At 25.8% G+C, this 27,643-nt stretch overlaps 6 protein-coding genes across 7 annotated transcripts; 3 read left to right on the forward strand and 3 right to left on the reverse strand.

Annotated features, from left to right (window-relative positions):
- Positions 1 to 1,009: 1,009 nt before the first annotated feature.
- On the forward strand, positions 1,010 to 4,562 carry LOC113548201 (threonine aspartase 1). 2 transcript variants are annotated; one of them, XM_026948953.1, is made up of 9 exons: positions 1,010 to 1,329; positions 1,605 to 1,672; positions 1,731 to 2,002; positions 2,578 to 2,657; positions 2,731 to 2,798; positions 2,859 to 2,975; positions 3,991 to 4,174; positions 4,248 to 4,387; positions 4,445 to 4,562. In XM_026948953.1, exons 1-9 carry the CDS (start codon positions 1,302 to 1,304, stop codon positions 4,514 to 4,516), a joined length of 1,029 nt encoding a protein of 342 aa, XP_026804754.1. In that variant the 5' UTR covers positions 1,010 to 1,301; the 3' UTR covers positions 4,517 to 4,562. The 2 variants fall into 2 exon arrangements, with proteins under 2 accessions (XP_026804754.1, XP_026804755.1); XM_026948954.1 differs by having other exon boundaries at positions 1,605 to 1,652.
- A 1,260-nt stretch (positions 4,563 to 5,822) lies between these two features.
- On the reverse strand, positions 5,823 to 17,011 carry LOC113550563 (girdin). Its single transcript, XM_026952486.1, has 22 exons — positions 16,690 to 17,011; positions 16,123 to 16,211; positions 15,933 to 16,038; positions 15,653 to 15,862; positions 15,468 to 15,581; positions 13,700 to 13,854; positions 13,553 to 13,634; positions 13,033 to 13,474; positions 11,751 to 11,932; positions 11,277 to 11,408; positions 11,042 to 11,212; positions 9,898 to 10,190; positions 9,413 to 9,614; positions 9,093 to 9,350; positions 8,880 to 9,026; positions 8,663 to 8,808; positions 8,503 to 8,598; positions 8,282 to 8,345; positions 7,574 to 7,664; positions 7,425 to 7,498; positions 6,522 to 6,601; positions 5,823 to 6,443 (listed from the first exon to the last, which is right to left on the reverse strand). The coding sequence occupies exons 1-22, from the start codon at positions 16,744 to 16,746 to the stop codon at positions 6,326 to 6,328; spliced, it is 3,309 nt and encodes a 1,102-aa protein (XP_026808287.1). The 5' UTR covers positions 16,747 to 17,011; the 3' UTR covers positions 5,823 to 6,325.
- Positions 17,012 to 17,802: 791 nt separating this feature from the next.
- Positions 17,803 to 19,387, reverse strand: LOC113550564 (GTP:AMP phosphotransferase AK3, mitochondrial). Its single transcript, XM_026952487.1, has 3 exons — positions 18,963 to 19,387; positions 18,220 to 18,431; positions 17,803 to 18,161 (listed from the first exon to the last, which is right to left on the reverse strand). Exons 1-3 carry the CDS (start codon positions 19,133 to 19,135, stop codon positions 17,869 to 17,871), a joined length of 678 nt encoding a protein of 225 aa, XP_026808288.1. The 5' UTR covers positions 19,136 to 19,387; the 3' UTR covers positions 17,803 to 17,868.
- A 3,128-nt stretch (positions 19,388 to 22,515) lies between these two features.
- LOC113560303 (protein C19orf12 homolog) lies at positions 22,516 to 23,684 on the forward strand. The gene is made up of 2 exons (XM_026966085.1): positions 22,516 to 22,856; positions 23,324 to 23,684. Exons 1-2 carry the CDS (start codon positions 22,685 to 22,687, stop codon positions 23,581 to 23,583), a joined length of 432 nt encoding a protein of 143 aa, XP_026821886.1. The 5' UTR covers positions 22,516 to 22,684; the 3' UTR covers positions 23,584 to 23,684.
- A 40-nt stretch (positions 23,685 to 23,724) lies between these two features.
- LOC113560302 (THO complex subunit 7 homolog) lies at positions 23,725 to 25,504 on the reverse strand. Its single transcript, XM_026966084.1, has 4 exons — positions 25,161 to 25,504; positions 24,593 to 24,716; positions 24,094 to 24,406; positions 23,725 to 24,028 (listed from the first exon to the last, which is right to left on the reverse strand). Exons 1-4 carry the CDS (start codon positions 25,168 to 25,170, stop codon positions 23,828 to 23,830), a joined length of 648 nt encoding a protein of 215 aa, XP_026821885.1. The 5' UTR covers positions 25,171 to 25,504; the 3' UTR covers positions 23,725 to 23,827.
- Positions 25,505 to 25,691: 187 nt separating this feature from the next.
- On the forward strand, positions 25,692 to 27,621 carry LOC113548263 (YJU2 splicing factor homolog). Its single transcript, XM_026949060.1, has 2 exons — positions 25,692 to 25,944; positions 26,684 to 27,621. The coding sequence occupies exon 2, from the start codon at positions 26,693 to 26,695 to the stop codon at positions 27,542 to 27,544; it is 852 nt and encodes a 283-aa protein (XP_026804861.1). The 5' UTR covers positions 25,692 to 25,944; positions 26,684 to 26,692; the 3' UTR covers positions 27,545 to 27,621.
- Positions 27,622 to 27,643: the final 22 nt, after the last annotated feature.

A 27,643-nucleotide genomic window follows, 5' to 3' on the forward strand; every position in this document is an offset into this window, starting at 1 on the left:
AAAAAATGTCAATTATAATTGAATTTTTTTTTTTAATGAATAGTTATTCAACTATTTCAACCATAAATAAAAATTGTGAAATAATTATGTTTATAATATAGTATTTAGCGGTCGATGAGGTCAGTACCTACTCTGATTCTCTAAAAGTGATAAGTTTAAAGAGGTTTTATATCTTAGTCTGTGATTTCAAATTTCAACTCTACCTGTTCATTCGGAAGTGTGTATTATAATATTAATGAATTAATGGTAGGTTTCGTGATAATGAAAACAATTGTACTAATTGTAGTAGGTATCTAAACTTTAAAGGTGCAAATATAGTTACCGCTGTGGGCGCCCGGAGCTCTAGACACAGCGTATAGTTATTTTGAAAAATATTCATAAAAGAAATTGTAATGGATCGGGAGTATTCGGGACCTTCTTAATCATGAGAAGAGGTCCAAATGTTTTTTATTCTCAAATGCCAAATTATTAGGATTTTGGAAGTACCTAAACGGCCAAACTCTCTCATGATGTCCGATCTCCCGCATCGGACTCTATATCTACTGGTGCCTGATGTCCTAATAGGACTTAACCCACGTAGGTATCTACAATAATGATTATTGTGTAATAGTTTAGAGGAAAAAGGACCACTTTAACGAATACGTATTAAACGATTTAATCTTATGGTTGAAATAATAAACGATGCCAATTGCCGACAAGCTGAAAGAGATTGGTAAATAATAATGAGTAAACACTAAACAGAATATTCTCCTACGTTCTTTGGGTTGGTTGAAAACGAGAAAAAAAAATGATAACACTTATTTCAAGAATGCTGGGTTAGTGGCTAATCAAGTCGAGCTAACCGCAATTAATAGTGTTGGTGAAATCTACCCTGAATTTGAATGTGTAAATTGTGCTTTTTGCTTTTGCTTTTTGTTATTTTGTGGTGTGATCCACGGCTATATATAGTATCTATAGCCGTGGTGTGATCACAGAATGAAAGTGATAACACAAACAATAACTTAATTTTGTGATAATAACAATAAGTAATAACTTAAAACATTAGGTACCTAATTGTCTTAACATATGCCGTTAATGAAAAGCGTCTAATATATTTTATTTTGCGAAATTTATTAATAATTGTCATTATTACGTCTTGAAGTTTCGACAATGATAAATAATAAAGATTAGTATTTAATACTCCTATTGGATGCTATTCTAATAGTGTGACATATTCAAATCTTCGAATCTGAAGAAATAATATTGATTAAAATTCAAATGTTATATTAAATTTAACAATTTAAGATTATCAAATTAGTAGCATGGAATGTGTAATTGCTGTTCACGCAGGTAAGATCATAAATATATTATGCAACCATATAAATCGGCAGTGTTAGTTTTAAATTCAGACAAAGCTACTTACTACTATCTAAATTATGTATATATTGTATGCATAATACAAATGTATTTAAGATTTATTTCATGCAAATAATTTTTCAATTCTCTGTATATTGAAAACTAACATGTATCAGACTCAACCAAATTAATAATTTTATTTTAAATTTTATTTTTAATTTAACAAATTAATAATTTTTTTTAATTGATTAATAATTATTTTTAATTAGGTGCTGGATACCAAAAGATAACCAAAGAAGCGAGTTATAAAAAAATATGTATGAAAGCTTGTAAAAAAGTTGGTTGCTATTAATACACAATTTAAATCAGTTTGTTAAATATTGTATATTTTTTAGGGATTGGAAGTACTAAAAAATAATGGATCAGCTCTAGATGCAGTTGCATTAGCCACTATGGTTTTAGAAGATTCTCCACTAACTAATTCTGGTTATGGATCTAATTTAACATGGAATGGTTCTGTAGAATGTGATGCAAGTATTATAGATGGATCAAATATGCATTATGGAGGTGTTGGTGCTGTTTCTGGTATAAAAAATCCAATATCTCTTGCCAAACTCATTTGTGAAAATCAAAATTTAAAAATGTCATTTGGAAGAATTCCTCCATGGTATATAGTCATAGTTATATTATTATTTTATTTTCTTAGATTTATAAATTTTAAAAAGTACTATAAACTTCCATCGCATGGATCTGATTTTCACTGAAACTAACACATATATTTAAAATTATATTCAATTAATAGTGTTATTGCAAAGAAGTTCATTAAAATACTACAACTGTAATACCTGATGAAAAAAATAGGATTCATAGTATAAGAAATATTTTTTAAGGTTTAATCTAAATTAATGTAAGAATTTAAACTAAGTGAACTATCTTTAAAATATTTAAGTATATTAAATTGAAATAATGTTCATTTTGATTTATATAATCAAATTTTTAAACAACAGCAATTACCACACATATTTGGATAGTTAAATGTATATAATTGTATCTTTTGGAAATTGGTCTTAAATAGTATATATATTTGAATATTAGGATTAATTAGATTATGATCTTACAATTTATCAATGAATAATGTTTAAATTAAAATTGTGGCATGTTTGTTTCTAATGTTTGTTTAGATAAATTATATTATCTACTTTTATTAAAATATATTTTATAAAAATTATTTTTTTCATTAAGTTTGCTTGTTGGTCTTGGAGCTCATGAATATGCAATAGCAAACAATATTGTAGCTGTTGATCCATCCAATTTAATTTCAGGTATACAAATTTGTTCAGCCATTTTTATCATTCTGTATTAATAAGATATTAGTATATTATTATATTTTTTTAGAAAAATCAAAAAAAGACTTTGTTCACAATAAATATAAAGTTATAAATCAAAAGTACAGTAATTGTCAAGTAACTTAAAAATATATACACAATTTTTTTTTTTAACTCAATAATATTATTGTTTTTTAGACTGGAAACCCTAGATTAGATACTGTAGGTTGTGTTGGAATGGACAAGTTTGGAAATGTTGCTGCATCATCTTCTAGTGGTGGTATTTTATTAAAACAAGATGGTCGTATTGGACAAGTAAATTGTATTAATATTTTTATTATAACAATAATTTGTGTTTCTAATGTAGATTATATTGAATTAAATGTATTCTAAAATAATGACATATTGCATAATATTTTTATTTTAAATTATTAATTTTGACGTGTGTTATCACTCACAAATAATTATAGATTATTTTTTATTTGAAAATGCTCACAATGTCCATATGTAAGACTTTAAAATTTATTATAGGATTTCATATAAGTATTTTTTACAGGAATAAAAAAAAAGTTTAAAGTAAAGGCATCTAAATATTGTGTGATTGTTTGGATTCAAATTTTGAGAATATTAGATATTCAAAATAATGGTGGGCATGTCCAGATTTTAAAAATCCAAATTATTTGGATTTGTTAATTTTTCTGATCAATGACTTTTTTATATTCTAACAAATATAATTCTATAACATATTTCCAAACATAGGAGTACCATATTTATTTATTTTACCATACATTAGTAATTGTAAGTCGCATAAAATCCAAATCCATAAATCTAGATAATTCTGAAAATCCGGATAAGTCAAATCCGGTATTGGATGTCCGGATATTCGGATTTCATGCCCATTCCTAATTCAAACATATAATAGGTAACAAAAATGATTTATAGTTTTAGATATTGTGTTGTAATTTAATTAATATTAACTGTTGAAATTTGAAACTATTTGCTATTACAGTAAATAATTATTTTTCTGACCAATGAAGGAATAAGTGAAAATCTGCTGCGCAATGGTTTGAAAGCTACGTCTAAATCAGATTAATATATAGTAGAACCCCTCTCGTCCGCCACTCCGGTTGATTCGACAATAGTATTATCGATATGAATAATTTAAAAATACATATGGATATTCCAACTTGTAGTAGATATATAAAATTAATTACTAGTTTAATATTTCCCTTATTAGGGTTCTGTATAATAACATATTATATATCTATTTTTTTTTTAGTTCATAAAAAACCTAATTAAAATATATTGTATTTAATGTGTCATTTTTCAGGCTGCTTTATTAGGATCAGGTTGTTGGGCCCAAATGTCTGATGATGTTGCAATGGCAATAACAACATCTGGCTGTGGTGAATATCTTATTAAGACAAACTTAGCTAAAGAAATGTCAAGACATCTTTTTAATTCTTCTTGTCCTACAATAGCAATTACTAAATGTTTTAATGAAGATTTTTTACGTTAGTTACATATTATTACTAAATATTTTGTTTGATATCTTTGTTCCTTAACTGTAAGATTTTATTTTTCCAGATTCACCAATATTAAAAAATTATAATGAAAAACTTGCAGGTGCGCTAGTATTATATAAAAATAAAGACTGTTGTGAAATTTTGAGTGCACACACTACAAAATCAATGTGTATTGCTTATGCTACAGAAAATGACAGAAAAGTATGTATTCAATTTTAATTATAATATTTTAATGTTTAATGTTTTTTTTATTTTTAGAGTTTTGTGAGTCGTTTAATGACAAATACTTTACCAGGAACAAGTGTTATGGTACAAGGTTATCCTTTGTAAGTAATTTTATAAAAATTAATTTAAATTTTTAAATTTTATACTACTTGTTTTCTAAATAAAATTGTTTTTTTTTTTTTAACTAAAAATAATGTTTTATTTTACTGTTGTATTTTTATTAAATGAATCCTTTGATAATATTGTGTACAATTGTTCAATTATCAAACTTAAAGACAAGAATATTGTCTATATTTGAACATGTATTTTTTACTATTTTTCAATATCTATGCTCTATGCCAGGGGTGGCAACAGGCGGAAGTCAAAACTCTGGACCCTGTTAACACATTGTACTTACTTCATTATGTATAGATTTAAAAAAGATTTTTTTCACTGGAACTCATTGATTTATTATTTTAATCTTTAGGACTCCAATAGAAACTACTTGCCGACCCCTGCTCTATGCAATACATGAGAATTTTTAAATTTTACTATTTTATATAGTTGCAACTTACATAAAAAATCTTTTAACTTAATTTTTGATAATTGGTAATTTGTTTTAACATTAAAACTAGTAACATAAAATTAATCTAATCAATACAAATTTTCTATGTTGGGTATGATTTGAATAGAGAAAACAAAATGTATGCTATTAACTTAATAGACACCCTAGTCTTGTTCGAAAAAAAATTCATTCTTAATTTAAATATATTCTATACCACATAATCTGACAAATGTTACACTTCGATCAAATTGTCATACATTGATTAATATATTATATCTATTACTTAAAACTAATATCAAATTATACACTACATAGTGCGGATAAGTCAAGAATGAATTGAATTCAACCCAAAAATAGTTTTCGACTAAAAGCTCCTTAATTAGTAAATTTACATCTATAATATTTGTTTTTATGTCACTTTCAAAGTACTAATGTAATATTAATGATGATATGTTATTCATTTTTGATTTTATGAACTGACATTATAGTGTATTGTAAAATATACATCAAATGCTTAAATTTTGAGCCGGTCATTTTGGAGATATTTTAATGATGTAAAATATAAAACTATATCAATAATTATGTTGTATAAGAGTACTACATGCAACAATAATGTTGATAATTTTTATCGTGTTTGTTGTCAACAATCAATTAAATGGAATGATAATCTAAAGCTTTACAATAAAACTGTAGCAGTGTAGCTAATATATCTGTCGTAGAATGTGGATTTAATGGATGTTGGAGGATATATGTTGCATGATAATATGGTATACATAAAACAAATTTGACATAAAATATAAATCATTCTATTTATTATAAAAACATATATTTTCATATTAAAAAAATATTAAGTATACATTTTTAAAATTAAAATATATATTATTTACGTGGTTTTTGATTGCATTTATATAAATTTTCTAACCACCAAATGTGTAGTAAACAAATATCACAATATTTAATTCGTCAATACTGTTTGATGGAAGTAAACATTGGCAAGAATCAGATAATAAATTCGATTTTTTATACCACTAGGTTGTGATATGTTATTCATCAAAATCTCACTAAATTTTAGTAGTAAAGTATAAACTTAATATATTAAATTAGTATTTAGCTTAATACAAATTAATCTAGTAAAAATAACATCAAATAAAAACGGTATTTGTAAAATTAATATATATGAAATTTATGCACAAAAGAATTTAAAATTGAAATAAAACTTAAATACATATAAAAAAGTTCTAAAATGTTTATATATTAGAAGAAAGTGTGCGATTAGGTAAAAAACAGGAACATTATAGTTAAAAAAAAAATTCCACACTAAAAAACTTTTAACAGTCAAGAAAATATAAATACAACAATTTTAAATTATATTAGACACATCCATATTCATACCAGTTTGTATCTTCTTTTGTTAAAAGTGTTTTACTGGACCGCACTGTTGAGTTGTTACTACTATCCTTAATTTCATCATCAGTAATGTGAGGTAATCTAAAAATAATATTGTTTAAGTCTAAAATTAAAAAAAAAAATTAAATTCTTAACATAGAAATAACATTTTTTTATTACTTGTGTTCATTACGATATGAAGGAGTAAGTGGTGAATTTGATAATGAATGGCTAGCTATAATAGATCCTTCATCAACGTCCTTTAGTAAAACACAAAGATAAAATGTACATCAATTTACATTTGTTTTCATACAATTATTATTATTTACTTGTTATTATGAACACAACACAAAATGTACAAATGCAACAGTTTTTATATTTGTTTTATAAAAGCAATTTAAATTGCATAAAATAATTAATACCTTTTAGCTTTTATTAATATTTATTATTTGTAATATTATCTTATGGCTGTTTGCTTTTACATAACTCAGAAATTAATTTTTCCTATGAAAATTTTGAAATTGTTAATTAACTAGAACAAGTTAAATTTATATTATATGTTGCATATTCAAACAAAGTTCTAAGTGGAATACATTTTACCAGAATCAAATAATATTTAATGCTTTTAGATTTCTAATTTCTAATAGTTTCTGTAGAACTAGCAATTGCATTTGGCGCTTGAACATTTTTTTGGTACATGCAAAATATAGTGTCATGGGCGCCTGCAGGAAATTTATCAGGAAGGGGTATAATGACATTAAACAACAAAAAATAAACATTAAAAAATGTTTATTCCTTGTGAACTATAAAATGTGTTAGAACTATATGAAATCAAATTCCAACCCCTTACACTTAAGTAAAAATATCGATGAAATATTTATAAATCAAAATAAAAGTTAAAATGTTCAGCATTCTATTTGAATTCCATGGGGGGGGGACGCCTATGTATAGTGTACAAGTGACTCAAAAAAGGTAAAAAAAATAAATAGTTAAAATTTCACCACAGTTTGAGCGTAGACAATAGCATAATAGACAAGAAATAATGCAAGTAAATCTAAAAATAATAAAGATATATAAGCTTACGTTTTCTTCACCAGATAAATAAAGAGTTTGACGTGTTCCTGGAGTTCCTAAACTGCTTAAATTGTCTGAGTATTCTATAATAGAAAATGTTTTATCTTGTTAATAGTTATTGATTTGTATTAATAAGAACCAAGTAAAAGAAATCTAACCTTGATGATTTGATTGGTTGTCATCTAAATCTAAACTTGTATCTGAATCAATCCCTCTTCTAGCCATATCTTCATGCCAAGACATACGACTCTAAAACAAATTATAGAAACACTTTAATTTTGAAATACTTAATATTTTAAATACTTTTAGAACTATATCATCTGCATAAATCTATACTCTATTCAGAATGAGATCGTACCTCGGCGGCCAACTTGTGCGCATGGGCATGGCTTAACTACACAGCAGGCCTGCAGATAGTTGACTCAATAGGATGGCCAAACGGGTGTTGTCTGACTGCCGCTCGATGAAAACTGGTATGATCTCATTCCGAATAGAGTATAGTCATTAAAATTGTGATGTATAATTTGTGTCATTAAGAGTAATTTAAGGTGGGATTACTAATTTTCTTCTGGTTTGATTACAATTAAATTGATTCTTGAACAAATCATTGACTTTTAGAATTAATTGCTTAACTGTATTAGTTTTAGAAAAATTCAAGCTACAAAATACTAGATGACGGTTAGAATAGTGAAGTGACACTCTAAAAGTGCAGCACTTGATTGAAATTAGCTAAACCAATTGTTGCCATAATGTGCTGAAACCTCTTCCTGGGTTCACTCTTATATAAGTATAGTTTTAATCACCTCTTTTTATTGAGTTATAAAATATTTTATTTTATTCTATTATAATAAATACACTTTATTCACCTTATTCATTAACTCTGTACCAGCTTTTTTTACTTTTCTTATCCAAGTAGATCCAAAGGTTTTTCTAAATAAATAAAAATTAAATTCATTAGCTTATTTGATATTAATAATATTCAATATTTTAAAATCAACTTTCAGTTAATTGTAAAGACAAATATAAATATATATAAACATATATATAAATAATCAATTATTGTAAGTTATATTAATATTTTAATTACTTCTTTGTAATGCTGCAACTATTGAGCTTTCTATAATGATCCATTATTTTTTCTTCAAGTTTTTCTTTCTGACGAGATAAATGATTCAATTTATCACTAAAAATAAAGTATAAATAAAAACCAATTATAATTAATTATTTTTAAAAGTTTTTTAACAAACGTATTATTTTTTTCTTCTAAATGATATTGTTCTTTATCTTCTAATGATTGTGTTAAAAGTTCGTGGTATTGTGTAATTAACATTGTAACATGTTCCATTAATGATCTTCTATCTTCCACAAAAGTACTAGTCATTTGTTGAAGTACCTAAATGCAAAATAAATTTAAATTTAATACTTGTCTGTTAATAAAGATGTTAGAAAGAAGTAATTTATTACCATATAGCGAGCATTGGAATCTGTTAATTTAGATTTAAGAGATTCCATCTCTTTTTCATGTACTTCGACTAATTCTTTAGCATCCAATCCATTTCTTAGATCAGCTTTAAGTTTTTCATTTGCTGTAAATAATGCTCTAAAATCATCCTAACAAAAAAAGGAACCAAAAATTGTGAATTTATAGTTATTTATAGTATAAAATTAAATTCCTACTTTTAATTTAGCATGCTCTGCTGGTAAATGTTTAACTGTCATTAATTCTGCTTTAAATTGTTCATTTTCACGTTTAAGTTTGGTTTCAACACTTTTCAACTGTGCTAATTTTTCTTTAAGAGAAAACCTAGCTTCTTTGAGATCATTTTTTAATGAATCTTTCTGTTTTAGTTGTTCTTCATATTCAAGTGTTAATTGATTGTGAAGTATTTGAAGTTTAGAAAAAGCTGCGTTAGTGGAATCCAATTCTTTTTGTGTCTAATAAAATTAAATAAACATTTACATAATTCTTTTAAATATAAATTTAAATATTTAATTACTTCTTCTTTCTCTGCAGCTAACTGAGTGTTTGCTAATTGCAACGCAGTATGTTGACTATTCAGAGAATGAACTTTGGATTTTAAAGTTGTTAAATCAACTTCCATTTGAGCAACATTAACAGTTTTAAATTCATGACACATATTAGTATCTTTAGTGATTTTCTCCCTTACAGCTTTCACTACTTCGGGGCTTGAAACAATTCTGTGAAATTATTTTAAGGTGAGTAATTGTAAAAAAAATTACATTTATTTATTACACTCGAAATACTTTCTATGATGAAAATGTTGAGTAATTGTTATAAATTATTAATAATAAAAAAAATTAAATTAAATGACACAAACAAAATGTATTTAATTCCCACTAATGTATACTTTTTCTTAAATCGACAAACTATACTGTTTGTAATTTTTTTTTTACTGTCACCTATGAGACTTTTAAATTTTAAAACTATTTTTAATTACAGTATAGAAAATATTTTTCTTACTGATCTAATACATTTTCTGGTGGAGCCGACTGATCCAATGCTAAACCTAATTTATCTAAGTTTTCCATAATCTGTTGAGATTTACGTTTTTCTGATACCAAATCATCTTGAACAGCTTTGGTGGCTGCCACTTCAACAGTGTATTTACTTTTCAAATCATGAAATTCGTTTTCTATAACACGTAAACGATGTATTTGCTTGTCGTAATCTTCTACGTTTTTATTTAACACTTCTTTTTCTTTTTTTAACATATCAATTTCACTTAATAAGTTATCTATTTCTTCTAATTTATTCTAAAATGCAGTACAAAAAATCTGGTTAATCAAATATTTAAAGTTATAATAAACATATTTTGTAGACAATGAAATTAATATGTGGATAAAATAACCAATGCAAAGGACAAAATATTCAAATAAAAAAAATTATAAAAACCTGTTTAAAAATAGAATATAAATACATTAATTTTTTAGTTACATTGATTGTTCATTAATAAATCAAATTTGAATAACATTTAATAATACAGTAATAATAATATGTTGGTTGTATTATAAAACACATATAATAGGCTTTAGTTATAGGTATTACAATCCAATAACATAAGTCTAATTTGTAATCTATATCATAGTAAGCATTATAAGTTATTTCAAGCCTAACTAAAAATGTTATTATTATACCTAATACCTATTATTCAATGTTTTTAAAATGTAATTTAAAAACAAACAAAGTATCAACTAAAAAATTAATGTATTAATAATCTTTTTTTAAACAGGTTTTCATAATTTTTTTTTATTTCAATATTTTTCCTAAACATAAGGTACATAATATTTTATTCATGGATATTTTGATCTTCAATATTTTAGTACAAGATTTTTTGAAAGCATGACAAATTATTAAACTTTAAGTTTCAAAACAAATTTTAATATGCCAAATTAAAATGAAAATTGATGTGTTTGGGTTTTAAATAGTTTTAAATTTTATCCCAAAAAGGGAAAATAAAATATATATATATTTACAAAAATAATCTCAATTACTAATTACAAAGTCTACAAATTGTAATTTAATATTTTAATTTTAATTAAATATTTATACAATTTTGAAGAATATAAAATAAAATAATTGATGTTAAAAATAGAAATATACTTACATCTAGTGTTCCTTTTAATTTTGATATATCTTTTTCTAAATTATTATTTTTCAACTCCAAACCTTGAACTAGATCAGATTTTTCATTGGTGTGAAGTGAACTATTTTCTTTAATTTCTTTTTCCAATTTTTTGTTTTCTCTTTTCAAACTTTCAAGTTCTTCAGCTTTAATCTATACAATAATAAAATAATTATTTTTTTTGAATTTGTTTTATATATATTTTGTATAAACTTACTTCAATTTTTATTTTTAACAACTCATTAGTTTCAAGTAATTTTTTATATTCATTCTTTATATTAGAGAGATCATTTTCAACTGATTTACAATGCTGATGTATACGATTTCTATTATTTTCTGTTTCTTCCAGCTATAGAAATAAGCAGTTAAGCGTACCCATTAATTTTTTTCATGTAATTCAGTAATTGGAGTCAATTTTATCACAATTTTTATAAAATTATAAAATAATTTTTTTTTTTGACAAATTATTAAAAATTTTAAATTATTACAGTAAAAATAATTGAACTAATAGTTAATGTTTCAAACTTATTTAAATTTCAACTAAGGATTACATATATTTTTATTTCTGTGCATTAACGGTTAGGTTTTTTGGTTACTATAATCATATTTAATAGGTTAAAATATTGCAAAAATTATTTTAATATCATTTGATGAAAAAATGTAAGTGCATAAATATTATTTAATTAATTACCTGCAATGAAAGCAACTTCTTATCTTTTTCTAGTTCTAGTATTATTTCATTATTTTGATGTCTAATATTGTCTTGTAAGCATTCTATTGTTGATGTAAGTTTTTTATTTTCCAATTCAAGTCTTAGAGCATGTGATTGAGCACTGGTACTTAGTTGTTCACACAAGCTATTATCTTTTGAACCTAAAATATACATATATTATATTAAATGCAAAAACATGTATAACCAAAAATAATAAAATATACTTCATTGTAGGTTAGGTTATTAATATAAACATATTATGTTAGAGAATTTTTTAACACTTTTAGACCCTCAAGAGGACACCACACCCGCATGTGTTGTCTCCATCTTACGAATGTATAATATTGCAAACTTTTGTTTAGTAGAACTTATGATTATAGTAGAACCTTGATTATATGAGCTAATTAAAACCACACTAAGTTATGATAAAAGAAATTTAAAAAAACATTATTTGTACAATAAACATAGAATTATTATTACATATGTGTATACTTTATAACTGAAAAGCAAATATCACAACAAGTTTGAACCAGATAGAATGAAAATATATACACATGCATGAAACATAATATAAAAATAATTTCTAGTGGGTTAGGTGTTGATAAGCTAGCCACACATGAACATCGTTAAGATAAATATTATTAAATTATGTACATAAGCATATGTACTAATAATATTCTGCAACTGGACTTGTACATTGTTGTATTTTATGCCTTGACGTTCGGATACATGAATTGAAATGAAATAATATTAGGATAAAAGAGAGTTTATATAACAGAGATTTGGAAAATCGAAGTTCTACTGTATGTAAAATATTTATATTTAAAAATGCTCATAATTCACTTAAAAATTAAAATATCGTAAAAGATCAACCAAAGAACACAGATAATATTCTCACCTTGAAGTTTGATAATAGGTCATTTCACTTTAATACTTAAGCTCAACAAACAAAATTAATCCTACTTAACAAAAATTTGACATGTTATAGTTTGTAAGATGAAGACAACACAGTGGCATCCTCTTAAATATATTTAACTTAAAAATGAAAATTATGTTCCTGTTTTTATTTTAACATAATTGTAATCACTTCAAATCTAAAAATTATGAGTTCTTGTGAATTCAGCCTAAAATATAAGTAGTATTCTCTTTAAAATGTTTTAAAATTATTAATGATACCCATCTTAAGTGAAATAATTTAACTAAATACCCCCGTTCAAATAATATCATATATCATTATTCTAGGATATGGTAAAATACTTACCGATATGATCTAAATAACTATCATTATCAATTTCTTTGTTAAAACTTTCATTACATTGAAAAGATTTATTAAGTAGATCAAGCTGTGCATTTTCATTGATAAGTTCATCAATTTTTCTCAAATGTGCATCACGTTCTAATGTCATGGTATTAATATTTTGTTTAAAGTGTAACAATTGTGATTCCATTTCTTGTAACTGAGAAGCTCGTCTTCGAAACTTAATAAGTTGCTCTTCAAGAGTTTCTCTTGTTTCCTGGAGAAGCAAATTATTTTGTGTGAGCTCTTCTTCCCTAGATTTATAATAATCTAAATCTCCTAATTTTTCTTTATATTTTTTTATTTCTATTTCCAGGTGTTCATAATTGGATGCTTTTTCTCGTAAAGCATCTACTTCATCTCTATATGCTTTTGCTGATCTAGCATCTACTTTGATTTGTTGAAGCTGAAATAATTGAAAAAGATATATCATGATAATTATATAAAAAAAAAATGTATTTGTATATTTTCATTTGTCAAGTACCTCTTCTTTTAATTTAACTGCTGTGAGATTAGTTTGTTCAAGTTCTTCCTTAGCTTCAGCTAATGCTTCAGTTTTTTCTTCCCTATAAGTTAATCAAACATATATTTAAATGTTTGTTTATAATTGTTTTATATTATGAATATTTACAATTCATGTCTAAGTTTTCGAAGCTTTGCTTTCCAATCAGCAAGTTCAAGGGCATAGTTTTGATTATCACCACTAGAACTAATAGATATGGTCAAACCACCAGCTTCTAAAGGTTTTAAATTAGAAAAACGCTTTTCTTCTAATTCTGTCCACATCTAAAAAATATTTATTTTTTTTAAATAAAGAATATTATATAACATTTTTGCTTGATTATAATTTAAATTGGTATATTAAAATAACTATTTAAAATATTATCTTGCACATTTAATTTAATATATAGTGTATCACTGTAAATTACTTCGAATCTTTAATTTTTAATTGCATCAAGTATATTTATTTAAATAAAATTTTAATAAGGGAAACTTAATGTTAGAAAAACATATATCTGTCTATACGCTGTTCAGTTTCAAGATGTCTATTCACAAGTAGACATCTTGAAACTGAAAATGAAGAAATGCATATATGTGAAAAAAAATATTCATTTTATAGGTGTACGATTGATAAATGTTGAGTATACAGTGAATGGTGATAAATGGAAAGGGGTATTTTAATTTGTTGATTGTTTTTGAAAATTTAAAATTAGTTTTTTAAATTCTATTTTATAAAATTAAAAATAATATAGGTTGAATATTACTTATCAGGTCTTATATGGTACACTCTTATGATCTAAGAGTGTGGCATAATCCGTGGTATAAGATATGTTGCTGCACACATGTTGGCTAATAACTACATTATTTAGTTTCAATTGGGAAGATAGGACAATTTTTATTAAAACGGCAAGCATAAATTATTAGTAGTTAACATTTGAAATTGGAACATAATTAACTTTAGTAATAATTTATATTTTTTCATTTATTTTAATTTTATTAAAATAGTTTAACCATTAAGCAAGTGTGTACCCTTTTTTATAACATTTATAGTAGTGTGAGGGTACAAATTTCAATTTAATGTGTAAAATATGCATAGAAAGTTCATTTTTTTTAATGCTAAAACATTAATATGGATAACAATGTGCTGATAAAAAAAAAATTAAAAATTAAATTAATTCAAAACTATACATGTTACAAATAATATTATATTACAAAATAAAAAAAATCAACTTTAAAATTCTATTAAAAAAATGTTGGTTTGTAAGAAAATATATTGACTTCAAAATCTTATTTTTAATATATTTAATATATTATATTTACATAATTTAAATACAAATTTAAATTTAAAAAAACCAGGATTTTTGGTACACATTTTTTTTATAAATCATTGCTCACGAAAATCACAAGACAAGTGTAACAATACGGTGTCACCATTATGCTGTCATATCATTAAATTATTGAAAAGATAGTGTTCAACAATAAAACAAAAAAAAAAATTAATTAGTATATTGTGGGTTGAGAAATATCAAATTATTATTAATATTAAAAATTAGTATTATTCATGTTAACAGCAGCATATTATGTAAAAAATAAGATTTTAGTTGCACTGATTTATTTTAAAAACAACTGCAATTTGGAATTGGATATTAGAAAAATAATATTTGAAGAAAAATATTTAATACTCAAGAAAACTCCAATATTTAATACAATTATACAGTATTTAAAATGTACAAAAAGAATACTACTATATTATAGAGAAGAAATAGTATTTTAACTATATTTAAATTATTTATTATATTAGTTATATATGTCTGAAATCTGAATTCACTTTCTTAATCAATAAGCAATTATATGTACCTAAATTGTTTTTATTATGTTATAGCATATTTTTCAGTTACCTGAAGATATTGATCACGTTCTTTAACCAATTGCCGAATATGAGAGATCATGAGATCAGTTGTTAATTGCTCTGCATTCTCTTGAGTAATTACAATTTGCTGACTTTCAGTTATCTATAAATTTAATCAACAATTATTTTGTTATAATTAAATAATAGTATGTTCAAGTTACTACAATATATTACTTGTTTTATATAATGTACAAGAGCATGTTGAGATTCAATAGGCAATGTTTTTATACGTTCAATAAATGATTCTTTGTTTGGACATTGAACTGCACAACCAAGCAATAATAACAATAATAATTTCATATCTTCAAAACTTTGCTTTGAATAAGGTTCCCGTCCTAAACGTAAACAATCAGGCATTGTCAATATAACCTGCCCCAGTTCTTCCTAGAAAATTTACAATAAATTAGTTAAGTATGCAGTACTATATACTTAAACGTTATATTAAATAACTTACTTCATATAACATTTTAATATTTTTCAAAATACAATTAATATTTTGGATTCTAATGGATGGATCATTTTGACCAGAAACAATGGTATGATATAATGGTTCAGGATCTCTGGAAAATCAAAAAAATATATATTTATCAATTATAACATAAAATAAATAAAAGTTTCATAAATTGATAAGGACTGATACTTACATCATAAGTAATACTTCATAAATCAATGTCCCATCAATTAAATTTTCGTATACACTTAATTTTTCTGGCTTGTTTAAGCATGATTGTAACTAAAAAAATTTTCAAATTATTTATTTATACATTTTTAGAGCTTATATCTTGTCTTTTTTTAGAGCATGCATGTTTAGTAATTTACATAATACTAGAAGTTTCCTCTAATATTGACACTGCTCGCATAACCTAGAATGTCACGAGCATATCAATGTAAAGCCAATTATCCAGATTTATAAATATGACTTATTTATAGGTCACTTTAACTAGTTAAACCTAGTATGCATTTTGTATATTAGTATAATATTCTTAGACTAATGGAAAATATTTCAACATAAAGTACAAGGTATTAATATTTAAAAAAATGACATAACATAAATCAGTTTTTATAAAAAATATTTTTTATTAACTAATAGAATTTTAGTTTCTAAAAGCAAAATACTAAATTGATATATGAATCAATAAAACCTAAAAAGTAAGTTGATCAAATGAAAGATAGTGGTAAACGCTGAAGATAACATTGAATAACAGACTTACCCAAACAACTAAATGTTCCTGCATAAATTCTTCTTTTTCTGTTAATGTTATTTCCATGGTTAAACATAAATAAGTTCGAAATATTATATATGTTAACAATCTGTTAATGTAAAACGATCATATTCTTGCTATATAAGGTTTGCCATTAACTAAACATACATTTATAAACAATCCAGCACATAATTACTTATTATTGCACTATACCCAGTAAAACAAACACGCATTTAAAAATCTACAACAACCTTACTCTAGAATAATTAAAAGTTAAAACTGCCTATTGTGAAAAACTGAAAAAAAAATAAAAAGTAAAAGTAATTTAGTAATAATATAAGATAAATTGATAATAGCAGTAAACAAAAATAGAAATACAGTATGACAACATCGAACAGCATACACCTAGTCACTCCTTATGATTATAAAATCATTGTAGCTGTAGGGATGCCCGCTTTTTCATTACAACTCAATTGTAGCAGTAATGAGCATAGCAAAGCACATGTTTAGTGATTGGCTACACTGGATGCATTTTTAATGTTTGAATGTATACTTTAATAGTAGGTAGATATAGTATTATAATATAGTTTTAATGTTTTAGACTTAGAACCATTAGATCTTAATGTACTTGTGTGAGTTCAGTTGTGTATAATCTGAGATTTAAATAATGTATTACTGTAATTTTCAAGATTTTAACTCCAAAAAGTCAATACATTGGATTGATACTTTGCGAAGACAGAACTACACAAAACAAGAATGATCCTCGAGGAAAGTGTTGTTGGGTGCATAACTACAGACCTATGGTTGATTCTAGTTATATTAAGTTCTATTACTTGCTTAATAATGATAATTTTAGTTCTTATTCGTGGTACTGAGTAGTACCAATAATTTCTTATGATGTTTTACAAATGTTAATGCTTTATGTGTTTAAGAAGGTATATTTTCCTAATTCTCCACATGAATTTCGGAAATTCAATGAAAAGACCTAAGTTGATCATTTTAAATATAAACAAAATTATAAGACACCAAAAACAATGTTATTTTGTATTTCTTTAAATGGCACCAAGTAAATAACAACAGTAATAATATAAAATATATAGTATATAGGTTTTTGATTATAAAAACAATGTATCATTAAAATTAGAACAACAATTTAAACATTGGCTGATACAATTATATCTACAACTCTTATGCAAGTTTTTCCTTCGGTTCAATCTTGGTAGCCAAATATTTGTAAACTTGAGGCCAAATTTCGTTGGTAGTTTTTCCTGAAAATTTTGCTAAAATATTTTGCTCAGCATAATACTCTAAAATAGGTCCAGCCATCTCAGAATATATTTCTAAACGTTTTTTAACAGATTCTAGTTTATCATCGTCGCGTTGCATTAGTGGTTCACCAGTTACATCATCATGGCCAGGTACCTTAGGAGCGTTAAAATCTGTATTGTAGACTCGTCCACTTGGTGCATGTATCCATCTACCTGTATATAATTTATTGAATTATAAATTTATCAATCAAAATTGTAATAAGTAACTGACCTTTTACTCTATTGATGATGATATCAAATGGTACTTCGAGGCTAATAACTACTTGAACAGGTGCTATTTTGAATAGACTCAATGCTTGCGGTTTTGTCCTAGGGAAGCCATCCAGCAGCCAGCTACGATCAGCAGACGATAGACGGTTCAACTCGCTACCAATAGTTTTCAACATCAGCTCATCAGGCACGAGTTGCCCATTGGACACAAATCTAGACATTAATAAAAACTAATATTATAGCACATGCATACTATGACCTAAAATATATGTTTGGGCAAAACATTTATAGGCTGAGCATCAACATTTAACCATTTATACATGTTTTAATATGTAATAGAATTTTATCTATTCTCTAGCAACTATATATATAGGTGATGGCCAGTATCTCCAGATTCCTCCCATTACCAATACTTCTATTTCAAATAAACTTAAAAATCCCACCAATTTATGCTAGTTAGACACCCTAGATTCTGATTTCATACCTAAATGCAAAATTAATTATTTATGAAACCACTCAATAATTGACATAGGAAACAAAGATCCATTAACTCTTAAATATAAGAATTAAAAATTATTTATGTATAGTATTGTAAAATTATAAATAGATTATATTATTATAAGTAATTGAGCAACAGCCTCTAATTATATTAAGTCATATAAATAAATAATAAATGTACAAAATACTTCTCATCTTCTATGTATTATAGAACCTACCTATGACCTACCTGTACAGACGGCTTACTTGTTGACTTGAATTCCAATGTCAGTCTTCTCTCTAATCATTTTTCGTAGTATGTCACCACTGGATATGTGTAGCATGTCAAACGATCGGACTATACGTTCAGACACAGTTCCTTTTCCAGAGCCTGGGGCACCCATAATCAGAGCTTGTAAAAGTTTCTTCGTCGATGACATACCTATTTGTTTTATTATATTTCACTCTGACCGTAAAAAACTGTTATATGTAACAGTTAAATAAGCAATTCTTTTTTAGTTTTTCTGTCGTAGTTTTGTGCAGTTTATCCTGCGTTTGTCGCGATGAAATTGGCATTTGGCACTCACAATATTTGTCCTATTGCAACACTTGTACTACCCGGAAACCTAATTAATGATACGTTATATTACTTATATTAGTGTACAGTAATAAACAATAATAAATTATAAAATTATAAACAGATGCCGTTATCATTTATAAATGTGCGACCTGTTGAACATTTGCCCTCCAAAATTATACTAATTAGACGATCAGCTGATACCAATGAAAAGAGATGGCTGCTAATCGCACAGCATAAATTATATTACTGTACTTATTTTATCAGAGGAGTACAACTGGTAGTGTACTACTCGGTCCATTCGGTTCACGACAGGACAAACTAATCAAGATCTGTAAAGAATTTTTATAAATCCATCGACCAACTTGTCCTTCACTATTTATTAATCCAGGTCAAAAAATTAGAATTTTAAACGCTTAGAAAAAAATATTGTAATTATCTACAATTAATAGAAAATGTTAATATTTGTAATGAATGATTCCTAAAATTGCTTAAAAAAATAGCTCTATATTAATACTATAATTGGAATTTTAACACAAAAAACTGGTTTTATGTTTATTACTGATTGGTGTCTGGTTCTGACATAATTTATTATCTTTATTTTTATCTTTCACTATGTACGTACAGCGTATTTCTCAGGTCCGTTTCGCCAGCACTACCACTTTCGAATTTTTTTATCAAACCTCAGTATTATGTACATTTTTTGTACAATTTTGTACACCCCACAAACCCAACCAAATCGCCTTAGGAGTCGTTCGTTAAGAACAAAGGTTATACAGCTGTATAAGGATCCAGTCTCCCAAAGTACTGAAGCATATTCAAAAAGAAATCTAACAAATGAACAGTAAAGGGCTTTGAGTGAAGTGGTCAACTTATTTCCTTAGATATTCGTAAAACAAACCAAGTGTTTAGAGACCCTTACAACTCATAGCTTCAATGTGAGAGTGAAAGTTCAACCTAGGGCTAAATATAACACCTAAATCTTTTTTCCTACTCACCGATTTAAGATTTGAGCTATTAATGATGTAGAGTTGACACCTTGAAAAAGACATAGATTGTCATTTTTTAGTATTGTATTGTAACATTTGTAACCCGATTAAATTAAACCAGGTAACCATGGATTTTAGCTCATTTTGTAATGAATTTACAATCTGGCCAGTCTGTTAGTGTATCGATTCTGCTAAAGATTTTAAATCATCCGCAAACATAAAAAATTTGCAAGAGGGATTCACATTTATAATTCCATTAATAAGTAGTAAAAAAATCAGAAGAGACATGTGACCTCCTTGAGGGATCCCCGAAGGAATTCCAATAACATTAAATTTTATCCAAAAACCTTAACTCATTGAATTCTGCCAGATAAGTAAGATTTGAGTCAAGAGAGAACAGGCTCACTAAATCCCGACTTGTTAAGAATATCCACGAGAATATGATGATCGACTCAGTCAAAGACTATCAAAGTCCGTGAATATGACATCTACTTGAGAGTGAGTGTTCCTCGAAGGTTTTTAGAAGAATGTATTTGTTAAATAAAATTAATAAAGTTGTTTACAGCTAAACGGTCTGGTCTAAAACCATATTGTTCAACAATTAGAATATTATTAACCGATGGTCAATGACTGGACATTTCGAAGTACTAACAACTCAATGTATCACAAAAATAACAGAAAACATCATAAGTTTTGAATTTCTTCTTGGATCCATATTCTATATCTAAATCACAAATTTTTAAGTGGTTTATTGGAAGTACGATTACATATTTTTTCTTTATTTATAGAAAATTAGATTCATCCAAGGCTAGGAAATTGACTTAAATTTTTTAAAATAAAATAAAGAGATTTAATATGAAATTTAATTTAATTATATCGTTGCTTTGATGAATTAATTATTTTTTTTTATTTATTTCATAAGTGATTTATCCATTTATCTATTATGTTAAATTGTATTTTAAATAAAGTGATTAATATACTATTAAAATTAGGCTAATATTTACGGACAAATATTCTGGTGGTATTGAATATTCTTAACGGTCTTATCGTTCTAATTATTTAATTTTTAACCTTTGTTGATTCGAAAATATCGGCTTGCCGTTACGGCCACCAGTAAATACCAACACATGGTGCTTTAGAGCGCCGCGGCAAATTGATATATATTTGGCGTGTGCTAATGTCCAAGGCTTAACGTGCGTAATCGAGGTACGTCGTCGACTGACTTAAGACGCGTCTATTTTTTGGTATCTTTTATGAATTTTTATTTTTGGTGGAGTTTGTTGAAGACAAAAGAATTGTTGAAACTGTCCGCTTCAGCACTCGAAATTGAGATATATAGAGTAATAAAGTATACAAAGTAAGTAACACTAATATTTTTAATTAACATTACTAAACATTAGGTAAACAGTATCAATCGTGTACAGTAGTAGTGTTGTATATACAAGCTCAAATCGGACTAATCTTGTACAATTTGCGGCTGCTTCTGAATTTTCTTAATTATTTTATTTGTGCTAACCTTAGTCACCTTGACCTTGTGTTGATCACGCCATATTCAATTAGATTATGTGTTGATGAGTTGATCCGTCAATATTTCTCATAATATAGAAACTGAATGTCAGTAAAATATATTCTATATAGTATATACTAATGATGATCATTACTGGGAGGGAAAATACCTTGGTAATTAATTATAAAAAAAATTTTGTAAACGAACTAACTATACTCTGTCCAGAGTGAGAAGCGCTGCAAACCGATCAAAGTCCAAAATCAGTTTTTCTACGCATTCCCCAATGATAACCAACCATAAACGAACCAGTTTTTAATAGCATGGGATTGCGCAGAATCGGCGTGTTCTCTTGCTGGATAGACTATAGATATAAAATGATTACTAATAAAACCGATCTCCCATTATAATGAATACAACTTTACCCCAGAAATATCCGAGTGATGGGCTCCAAACAATCATAAGAGCATGACTAAATAGATCTATTTAGTCATGGATAAGAGTAAAGCACTTAAATTCACTCCAATTTCAACAATTTAGACCCAATTCAAAATTTTACGTAAATGTTTATATTTTTTAAACAGTTGCGATTTTTTTAAATTGTGCCTTATTAAATAAACAAAAAAAACTGTTATCATTGATATTATTTATAGTTCTTACAATTTTTAAACTTGCAACACTGATGCTTATCAGTATTCTTTTGTTTTTGATATCAGATGATCATGGTGACATGAAACACGATTGTATTTTAGTTAATATGTTGATTCTTGATACTTTGTTTTTCGAATGACGAATGAAATATTTTTATTTTATAATTTTCGTGTAAATTAAAACAAAGGCAAAGATACATTTTTCATCAGTCTAATCTTTATGTTTATGGATTTAAATGTTCATAGGTAATTATAAATAATCAAGAAAAATGTCATCAATTGCACCTCAAGGTATGATAAAATCGTTAGAAGTCGTTGCTGAAATTTTTCAAGAAGAAAATATAAAAATCTCTGTTAAAGAATCTGTTAAAGGTGGTCTTATAACAGGCATTGCAGCTCTTGTTGGAGGATTACTTGGTGGCAAGAGTGGTTTAATAGCTGGTATAGTAAAAGCTTTAAAAAATATAATTTATTTAAATTACCAGCTTCATATGAAAAACATTTTATTAAATATTAACCTTTGGTATTTGTAATATTGAACAGTATGTTTTCAACATTTTAAATGAGTTGTAAAATCCTAAAACACCAACTTTTTATATTTATATTATTAATTTTAATATTTAACCATATTTTAATAATGTTTTATAATCCAAGATAGTTTTAATAATTAACAATAAAAAAAGATTCAACTAAAATTTTTTTTTTGCAATTTAAACCATTTCATTTCTGAATTTTTGATAATTTACTTATTTTTACATTTATAGCAAAATAAAAATATATAAAAAGTATTCTTATCATAAAATTCAGTAAAAAAAAAATTAATTAAGCTAAAGCTACTAATGTTATAGTATCATTTTGTTGTATGAGCCTTATTTTATTGGTTATGCAGTAAATGCTTGCGATTTTAGGTGGAGTAATGGGTACTGTAGCTGCTTGTACAATGACAAAAGATTTTAAGTCTCTTCTACAAATTATACATGAAATGGACTATGAAAAACAGAAAAAATTATTTGATACCATACAAAATGTAGTATCATCAATTGATATAAGTGATGTAGTCAAATTGGTGGTTTTACTAAGCACAAGTCAATCAATGAAACAAGCTGTCATTCACGAAACTATAAACTTTTTGCGCAATGAAATGAGTCTGGAAATAATTCGTAGTTAGTATAATTTTTTTTTAGTGTTAAAGCAATAAATATAAATAATATATAAATGTATGTATGTTCATCTGTTTATAATGTAAAATTAATGAAAGTATAAAATAAATTGCACAATTCATTATTTTAAATAAATTATTATTGAACAGTGTATTAAATTATTTAAAGTATTTTCCTATTGTTGATACATGATACTAATAATATAAAACATTTTATTGGGCATTTATTAATAGTTTTATTTTTTTTTAATGATTAATCAGACATTGGTTCCTCGGCATCATCTTTTCTTGTCAATATATCAAGATCTTCATCATCAAAGGTCTCATACGACATATCTTCACTCATCGAGCCACTATCATCTAAACTATCTGTTAAGTCATTTAATGCAGACATGAGTACATGCAGTTGTTTTCTTCTCTTATCAAGTTTTTGATTTATTTCATTTTTTGTCATCTGAAATAACATTAATTCAAACATTAATATATTATTAGCAATTATAAATTTATCTATGAAAATACTTTTAATGCTTGAAGTTCATCTTTCAAATCATCAAGACGTTTAGCAGTTTCAGTTCTAGGAGGGTGTTGAATAATGAGCTTGGCTAGAACATCATACTCCATTCGATTTCTTCTTATGGTTTTGGCTTTTTTTAATTCTTCTTTTGCGCGATCTATCTCAGTTTTTGTATTTGTTATATTGTGATCAATTTCACTAGACATATTATCATACATTAACATTTCTTCTGCATTCATACGTGAAACAGCTTGAGATTTCTTCATAGCATGCTCACACAAATTGAGGTGAACCAACATCTTCTCCATAGCTTTTTGACTAAAAATACAATTAATATAACTTTATTAATATAATAGATTTTTAAGACTAACATAATATTATTAGTATTTTAAGTTTAGCTTTAATGACGATTAATCACCATGTTATACTAGTCGACATCAATTTTACAGCAAATAACTAGGTACCTATTGAATCTTAATGTGTTTATAAATTATAAATGAGTACCTTTCAAGAGGATCTGTGTATTTTGTGTTACACCACTTTAAATATGTTTTTAACAAAATATTTAAACGCCTATCATCACCAATTCCATCACCATCAATGAGCAGCTTACGCCAAATTACTTCTTCTATAAAATAAATAAATATATGTATATAATATTTACAAAAATTCTACTACAGTGAAATCTCTAAATACTGGACACTCTCGGTCGTTCAAATGTTGTCCTCTATTTGGAGGTGTCCGGTGGTATTTAGAGGTGTTAGTTAAGGGAGATTAATAAAAATAAAACACTTATAAAGTTAATATATATTTTATTTATAATATTTATAATATTTATGAACTATATTATTAGATACCAGTCGAGTGCTCAGATTCGAGAAATACATGTGGTTACAATTAATGTTTACTTTTTTTTTAAAAAGCATTTTATATTTTTATTTTACAATCTGTTCAAACATATTGAACAATAGATTAATTTAGTATATGCAAAAAAACAAATAAAATACATGGTTTACAGTGAAGAAAACTCCTAAAATTGAAACTTTATTATTTAAATACTATAATTCATTACCGTCATTCATATTGTATGAAATGGAATGTGATCATCAACTGGAATTTAAAATTTTATAAATACCGCTATTTGAAAACCGTTAGTAAATGAAATTATTGTGACTAGTTCTCACTATGAATTAAGATATAAATGTATAATTGAGTATGTCTACTCTTAATTTAGGGTAACCTCAAGGATACATTGTAATTTTGTAAGTTAAAAGAATTCATGTATAATAAGATTAAAAACAAGACGTGAGATCGTTAAATTTAAAACACTAAAAATAGAAATATATAATTCGCAAATTAATCATCAAACACGACACTATTTTAGATTTTTTTGATACATAAAACATTAAAATCGTAAACGTACAATACCTATTTAATATTTAATAATAATAATATCACATTCTGTGATGTTTGTATTGATAACTCAACAATTATAATTTAATTTATAATAATACTGGGAAATATGATAAACAAATGAGTTAAGTTGGCAGCAGATAAGTGACTGCTAAATTATATCACAGAAAAAGACAATATTGGATATTTTTTTAATATATCATATTGTTTTAGACAAAAATCATGGATTTCGGTAGTCAATATAGAATGTACAATTAACATTACAAGTTATAACAGTTAAACCATAACGAATCTCAATTCGTTGATAACAATAAAATTAAAATTATTTATTTTGCATTCGTTATTAATAATTATAATTAAAACTGACCATAAGTTTAACTGCCAATAGGTTCCTTCTTGGACCATAATTCCAGTTTTATTATTTTTGTCACATCGGATATTCAGTAAGTACTAACATTGATATTACAAAATCAATGGTATTAAAGCAGTAAGTAGTAACACTAAGGTAAAGATTTAAGACTGTTGTTCGTCGTGCCATAGATAGAAACAAACTCAATTCATTATTACCATGTATTAAACTTAATATATTTTCACACCTATGTAAATAAGACTTCTCACACCTTTTAATCAGGTTATTACAGGTAATTAAATATAATTAATAATTTATTTCCAACACCATTAACAGAAAAAAAATTTGACTAGTTTAAATGTTTGATACTCAAATTTTACTGTCATATCTATTGCTATGCGAGTAATTATGTTTTAAAAACGGGTCCTTATTAAATTTCATTGCACAATAGTGGTAGAAAATATTAAAATTCGACTAATGGTATTAAATTTCACAGTGGTTAATTACTGATTAATCTGTAAATAAAAGAAAAAACATATTTGTGGAAAATGGTTTTTCCAGCTTAATAATGATCTGTTTTTTGGTCTAGAATTTCAATTTATAACTTAAGTCTGTTATGATTTCAACCAAATAAAAAAACATATCTTTCAAAATATTAATTTAATTTTGGAATAATGTTTTATTTTTAGTATCAGTATTTTAATTAATAAAAAATATTTTTTTATTTATGATTTATTATGTATAAATAAAACTACACAACTATTAGACCAATTATAATTTTTTTAATTTGTCTACAAATATAAAAGCTAAATGGGCTTTTTGTTGTGTTTTAGGTAGTTAATATGTCAGAAAGAAAAGTATTAAATAAATACTATCCACCCGATTTTGATCCTTCAAAAATTCCACGTATGAAACTTCCAAAAAATCGACAATATACTGTTCGCCTTATGGCACCATTTAATATGAGATGTAAAACATGCGGTGAATATATTTATAAAGGAAAAAAATTTAATGCACGTAAAGAAGATGCTGAAAATGAAGATTATTTAGGTATACGTATTTACCGGTTTTACATAAAATGCACTAGGTGTTTACAAGAAATATCTTTTAAAACTGACCCACGTAACACGGATTATGAAATTGAAGAAGGAGCTACACGAAATTTCATGGCTCTAAAACTTGCTCAAGAACAGGAAAAAAGAGAAGAAGATGCTGAAAAGGAAGAAGAAGCTACAAATCCAATGAAGTTATTGGAGAATCGTACTCAGCAGTCTAAACAAGAAATTGAATTAATGGAATCCCTCGAAGAGCTAAGAGATTTAAATAGACGTCAAGGTAATGTGGATTATGATTCAATGTTATTAAAGTACAACCCTGCAGAACTAAAGGAGCAAATTAAACGGATGCAAGAAGAAGAAGATGAAAATACGGTAAAAAGTTTAATGGGTATTAAACGTAAGATTGATGAAAATGATGATGAAGAAATAATAGAATCTGAAGATAATATGACTAAAAGTATAATAAAAAATGTAAACACTTCAACTGCACAAACTAGTGCAAAGAAAAAGGTCTCTAAGCTCAACCTTTTAAATTTAGTTAAAGTTAATAATGTTACAAGTATCAATAAGACAAAAGAATCTTGTAATTCATTATCATTAATTGGAAATTATTCAAGCAGCGATGATTCTAATTAAATAGTATAAATAAATATGAAGGTATGATTAAAAATTATAATGCTTAATAATTTAAAATACATCATATTTGTAACAAATTCATTTTTAAAAGTAATTGTT

The sequence above is a fragment of the Rhopalosiphum maidis genome, chromosome 4 (genome assembly GCF_003676215.2).
Source record: "Rhopalosiphum maidis isolate BTI-1 chromosome 4, ASM367621v3, whole genome shotgun sequence".
Classification (NCBI taxonomy): domain Eukaryota; kingdom Metazoa; phylum Arthropoda; class Insecta; order Hemiptera; family Aphididae; genus Rhopalosiphum; species Rhopalosiphum maidis.

Excerpts from the sequence above, each read along its gene's own strand:
- LOC113560302 (XM_026966084.1), bottom strand. Across the intron at positions 24,407-24,592 it reads TACACAGATCCTCTTGAAAG|TCAAAAAGCTATGGAGAAGA; the intron begins GTACTCATTTAT and ends TTGTATTTTTAG. Across the intron at positions 24,029-24,093 it reads ATGAACTTCAAGCATTAAAA|ATGACAAAAAATGAAATAAA; the intron begins GTATTTTCATAG and ends ATGTTATTTCAG.
- LOC113550564 (XM_026952487.1), bottom strand. The coding sequence starts at position 19,135 with ATGTCATCGACGAAGAAACTTTTACAAGCTCTGATTATGGGTGCCCCA. Across the intron at positions 18,432-18,962 it reads ATTGGAATTCAAGTCAACAA|ATTTGTGTCCAATGGGCAAC; the intron begins GTAAGCCGTCTG and ends ATTAATGTCTAG. Across the intron at positions 18,162-18,219 it reads CATCATCAATAGAGTAAAAG|GTAGATGGATACATGCACCA; the intron begins GTCAGTTACTTA and ends AATTATATACAG.
- LOC113548263 (XM_026949060.1), top strand. The coding sequence starts at position 26,693 with ATGTCAGAAAGAAAAGTATTAAATAAATACTATCCACCCGATTTTGAT.
- LOC113560303 (XM_026966085.1), top strand. The coding sequence starts at position 22,685 with ATGTCATCAATTGCACCTCAAGGTATGATAAAATCGTTAGAAGTCGTT. Across the intron at positions 22,857-23,323 it reads CAAGAGTGGTTTAATAGCTG|GTGGAGTAATGGGTACTGTA; the intron begins GTATAGTAAAAG and ends TTGCGATTTTAG.
- LOC113550563 (XM_026952486.1), bottom strand. The coding sequence starts at position 16,746 with ATGGAAATAACATTAACAGAAAAAGAAGAATTTATGCAGGAACATTTA. Across the intron at positions 16,039-16,122 it reads TATGAAGTATTACTTATGAT|AGATCCTGAACCATTATATC; the intron begins GTAAGTATCAGT and ends TTGATTTTCCAG. Across the intron at positions 11,933-13,032 it reads TAGTTATTTAGATCATATCG|GTTCAAAAGATAATAGCTTG; the intron begins GTAAGTATTTTA and ends TGTATATTTTAG.
- LOC113548201 (XM_026948953.1), top strand. The coding sequence starts at position 1,302 with ATGGAATGTGTAATTGCTGTTCACGCAG. Across the intron at positions 1,673-1,730 it reads GTATGAAAGCTTGTAAAAAA|GGATTGGAAGTACTAAAAAA; the intron begins GTTGGTTGCTAT and ends TATATTTTTTAG. Across the intron at positions 4,388-4,444 it reads CTACAGAAAATGACAGAAAA|AGTTTTGTGAGTCGTTTAAT; the intron begins GTATGTATTCAA and ends TTTTATTTTTAG.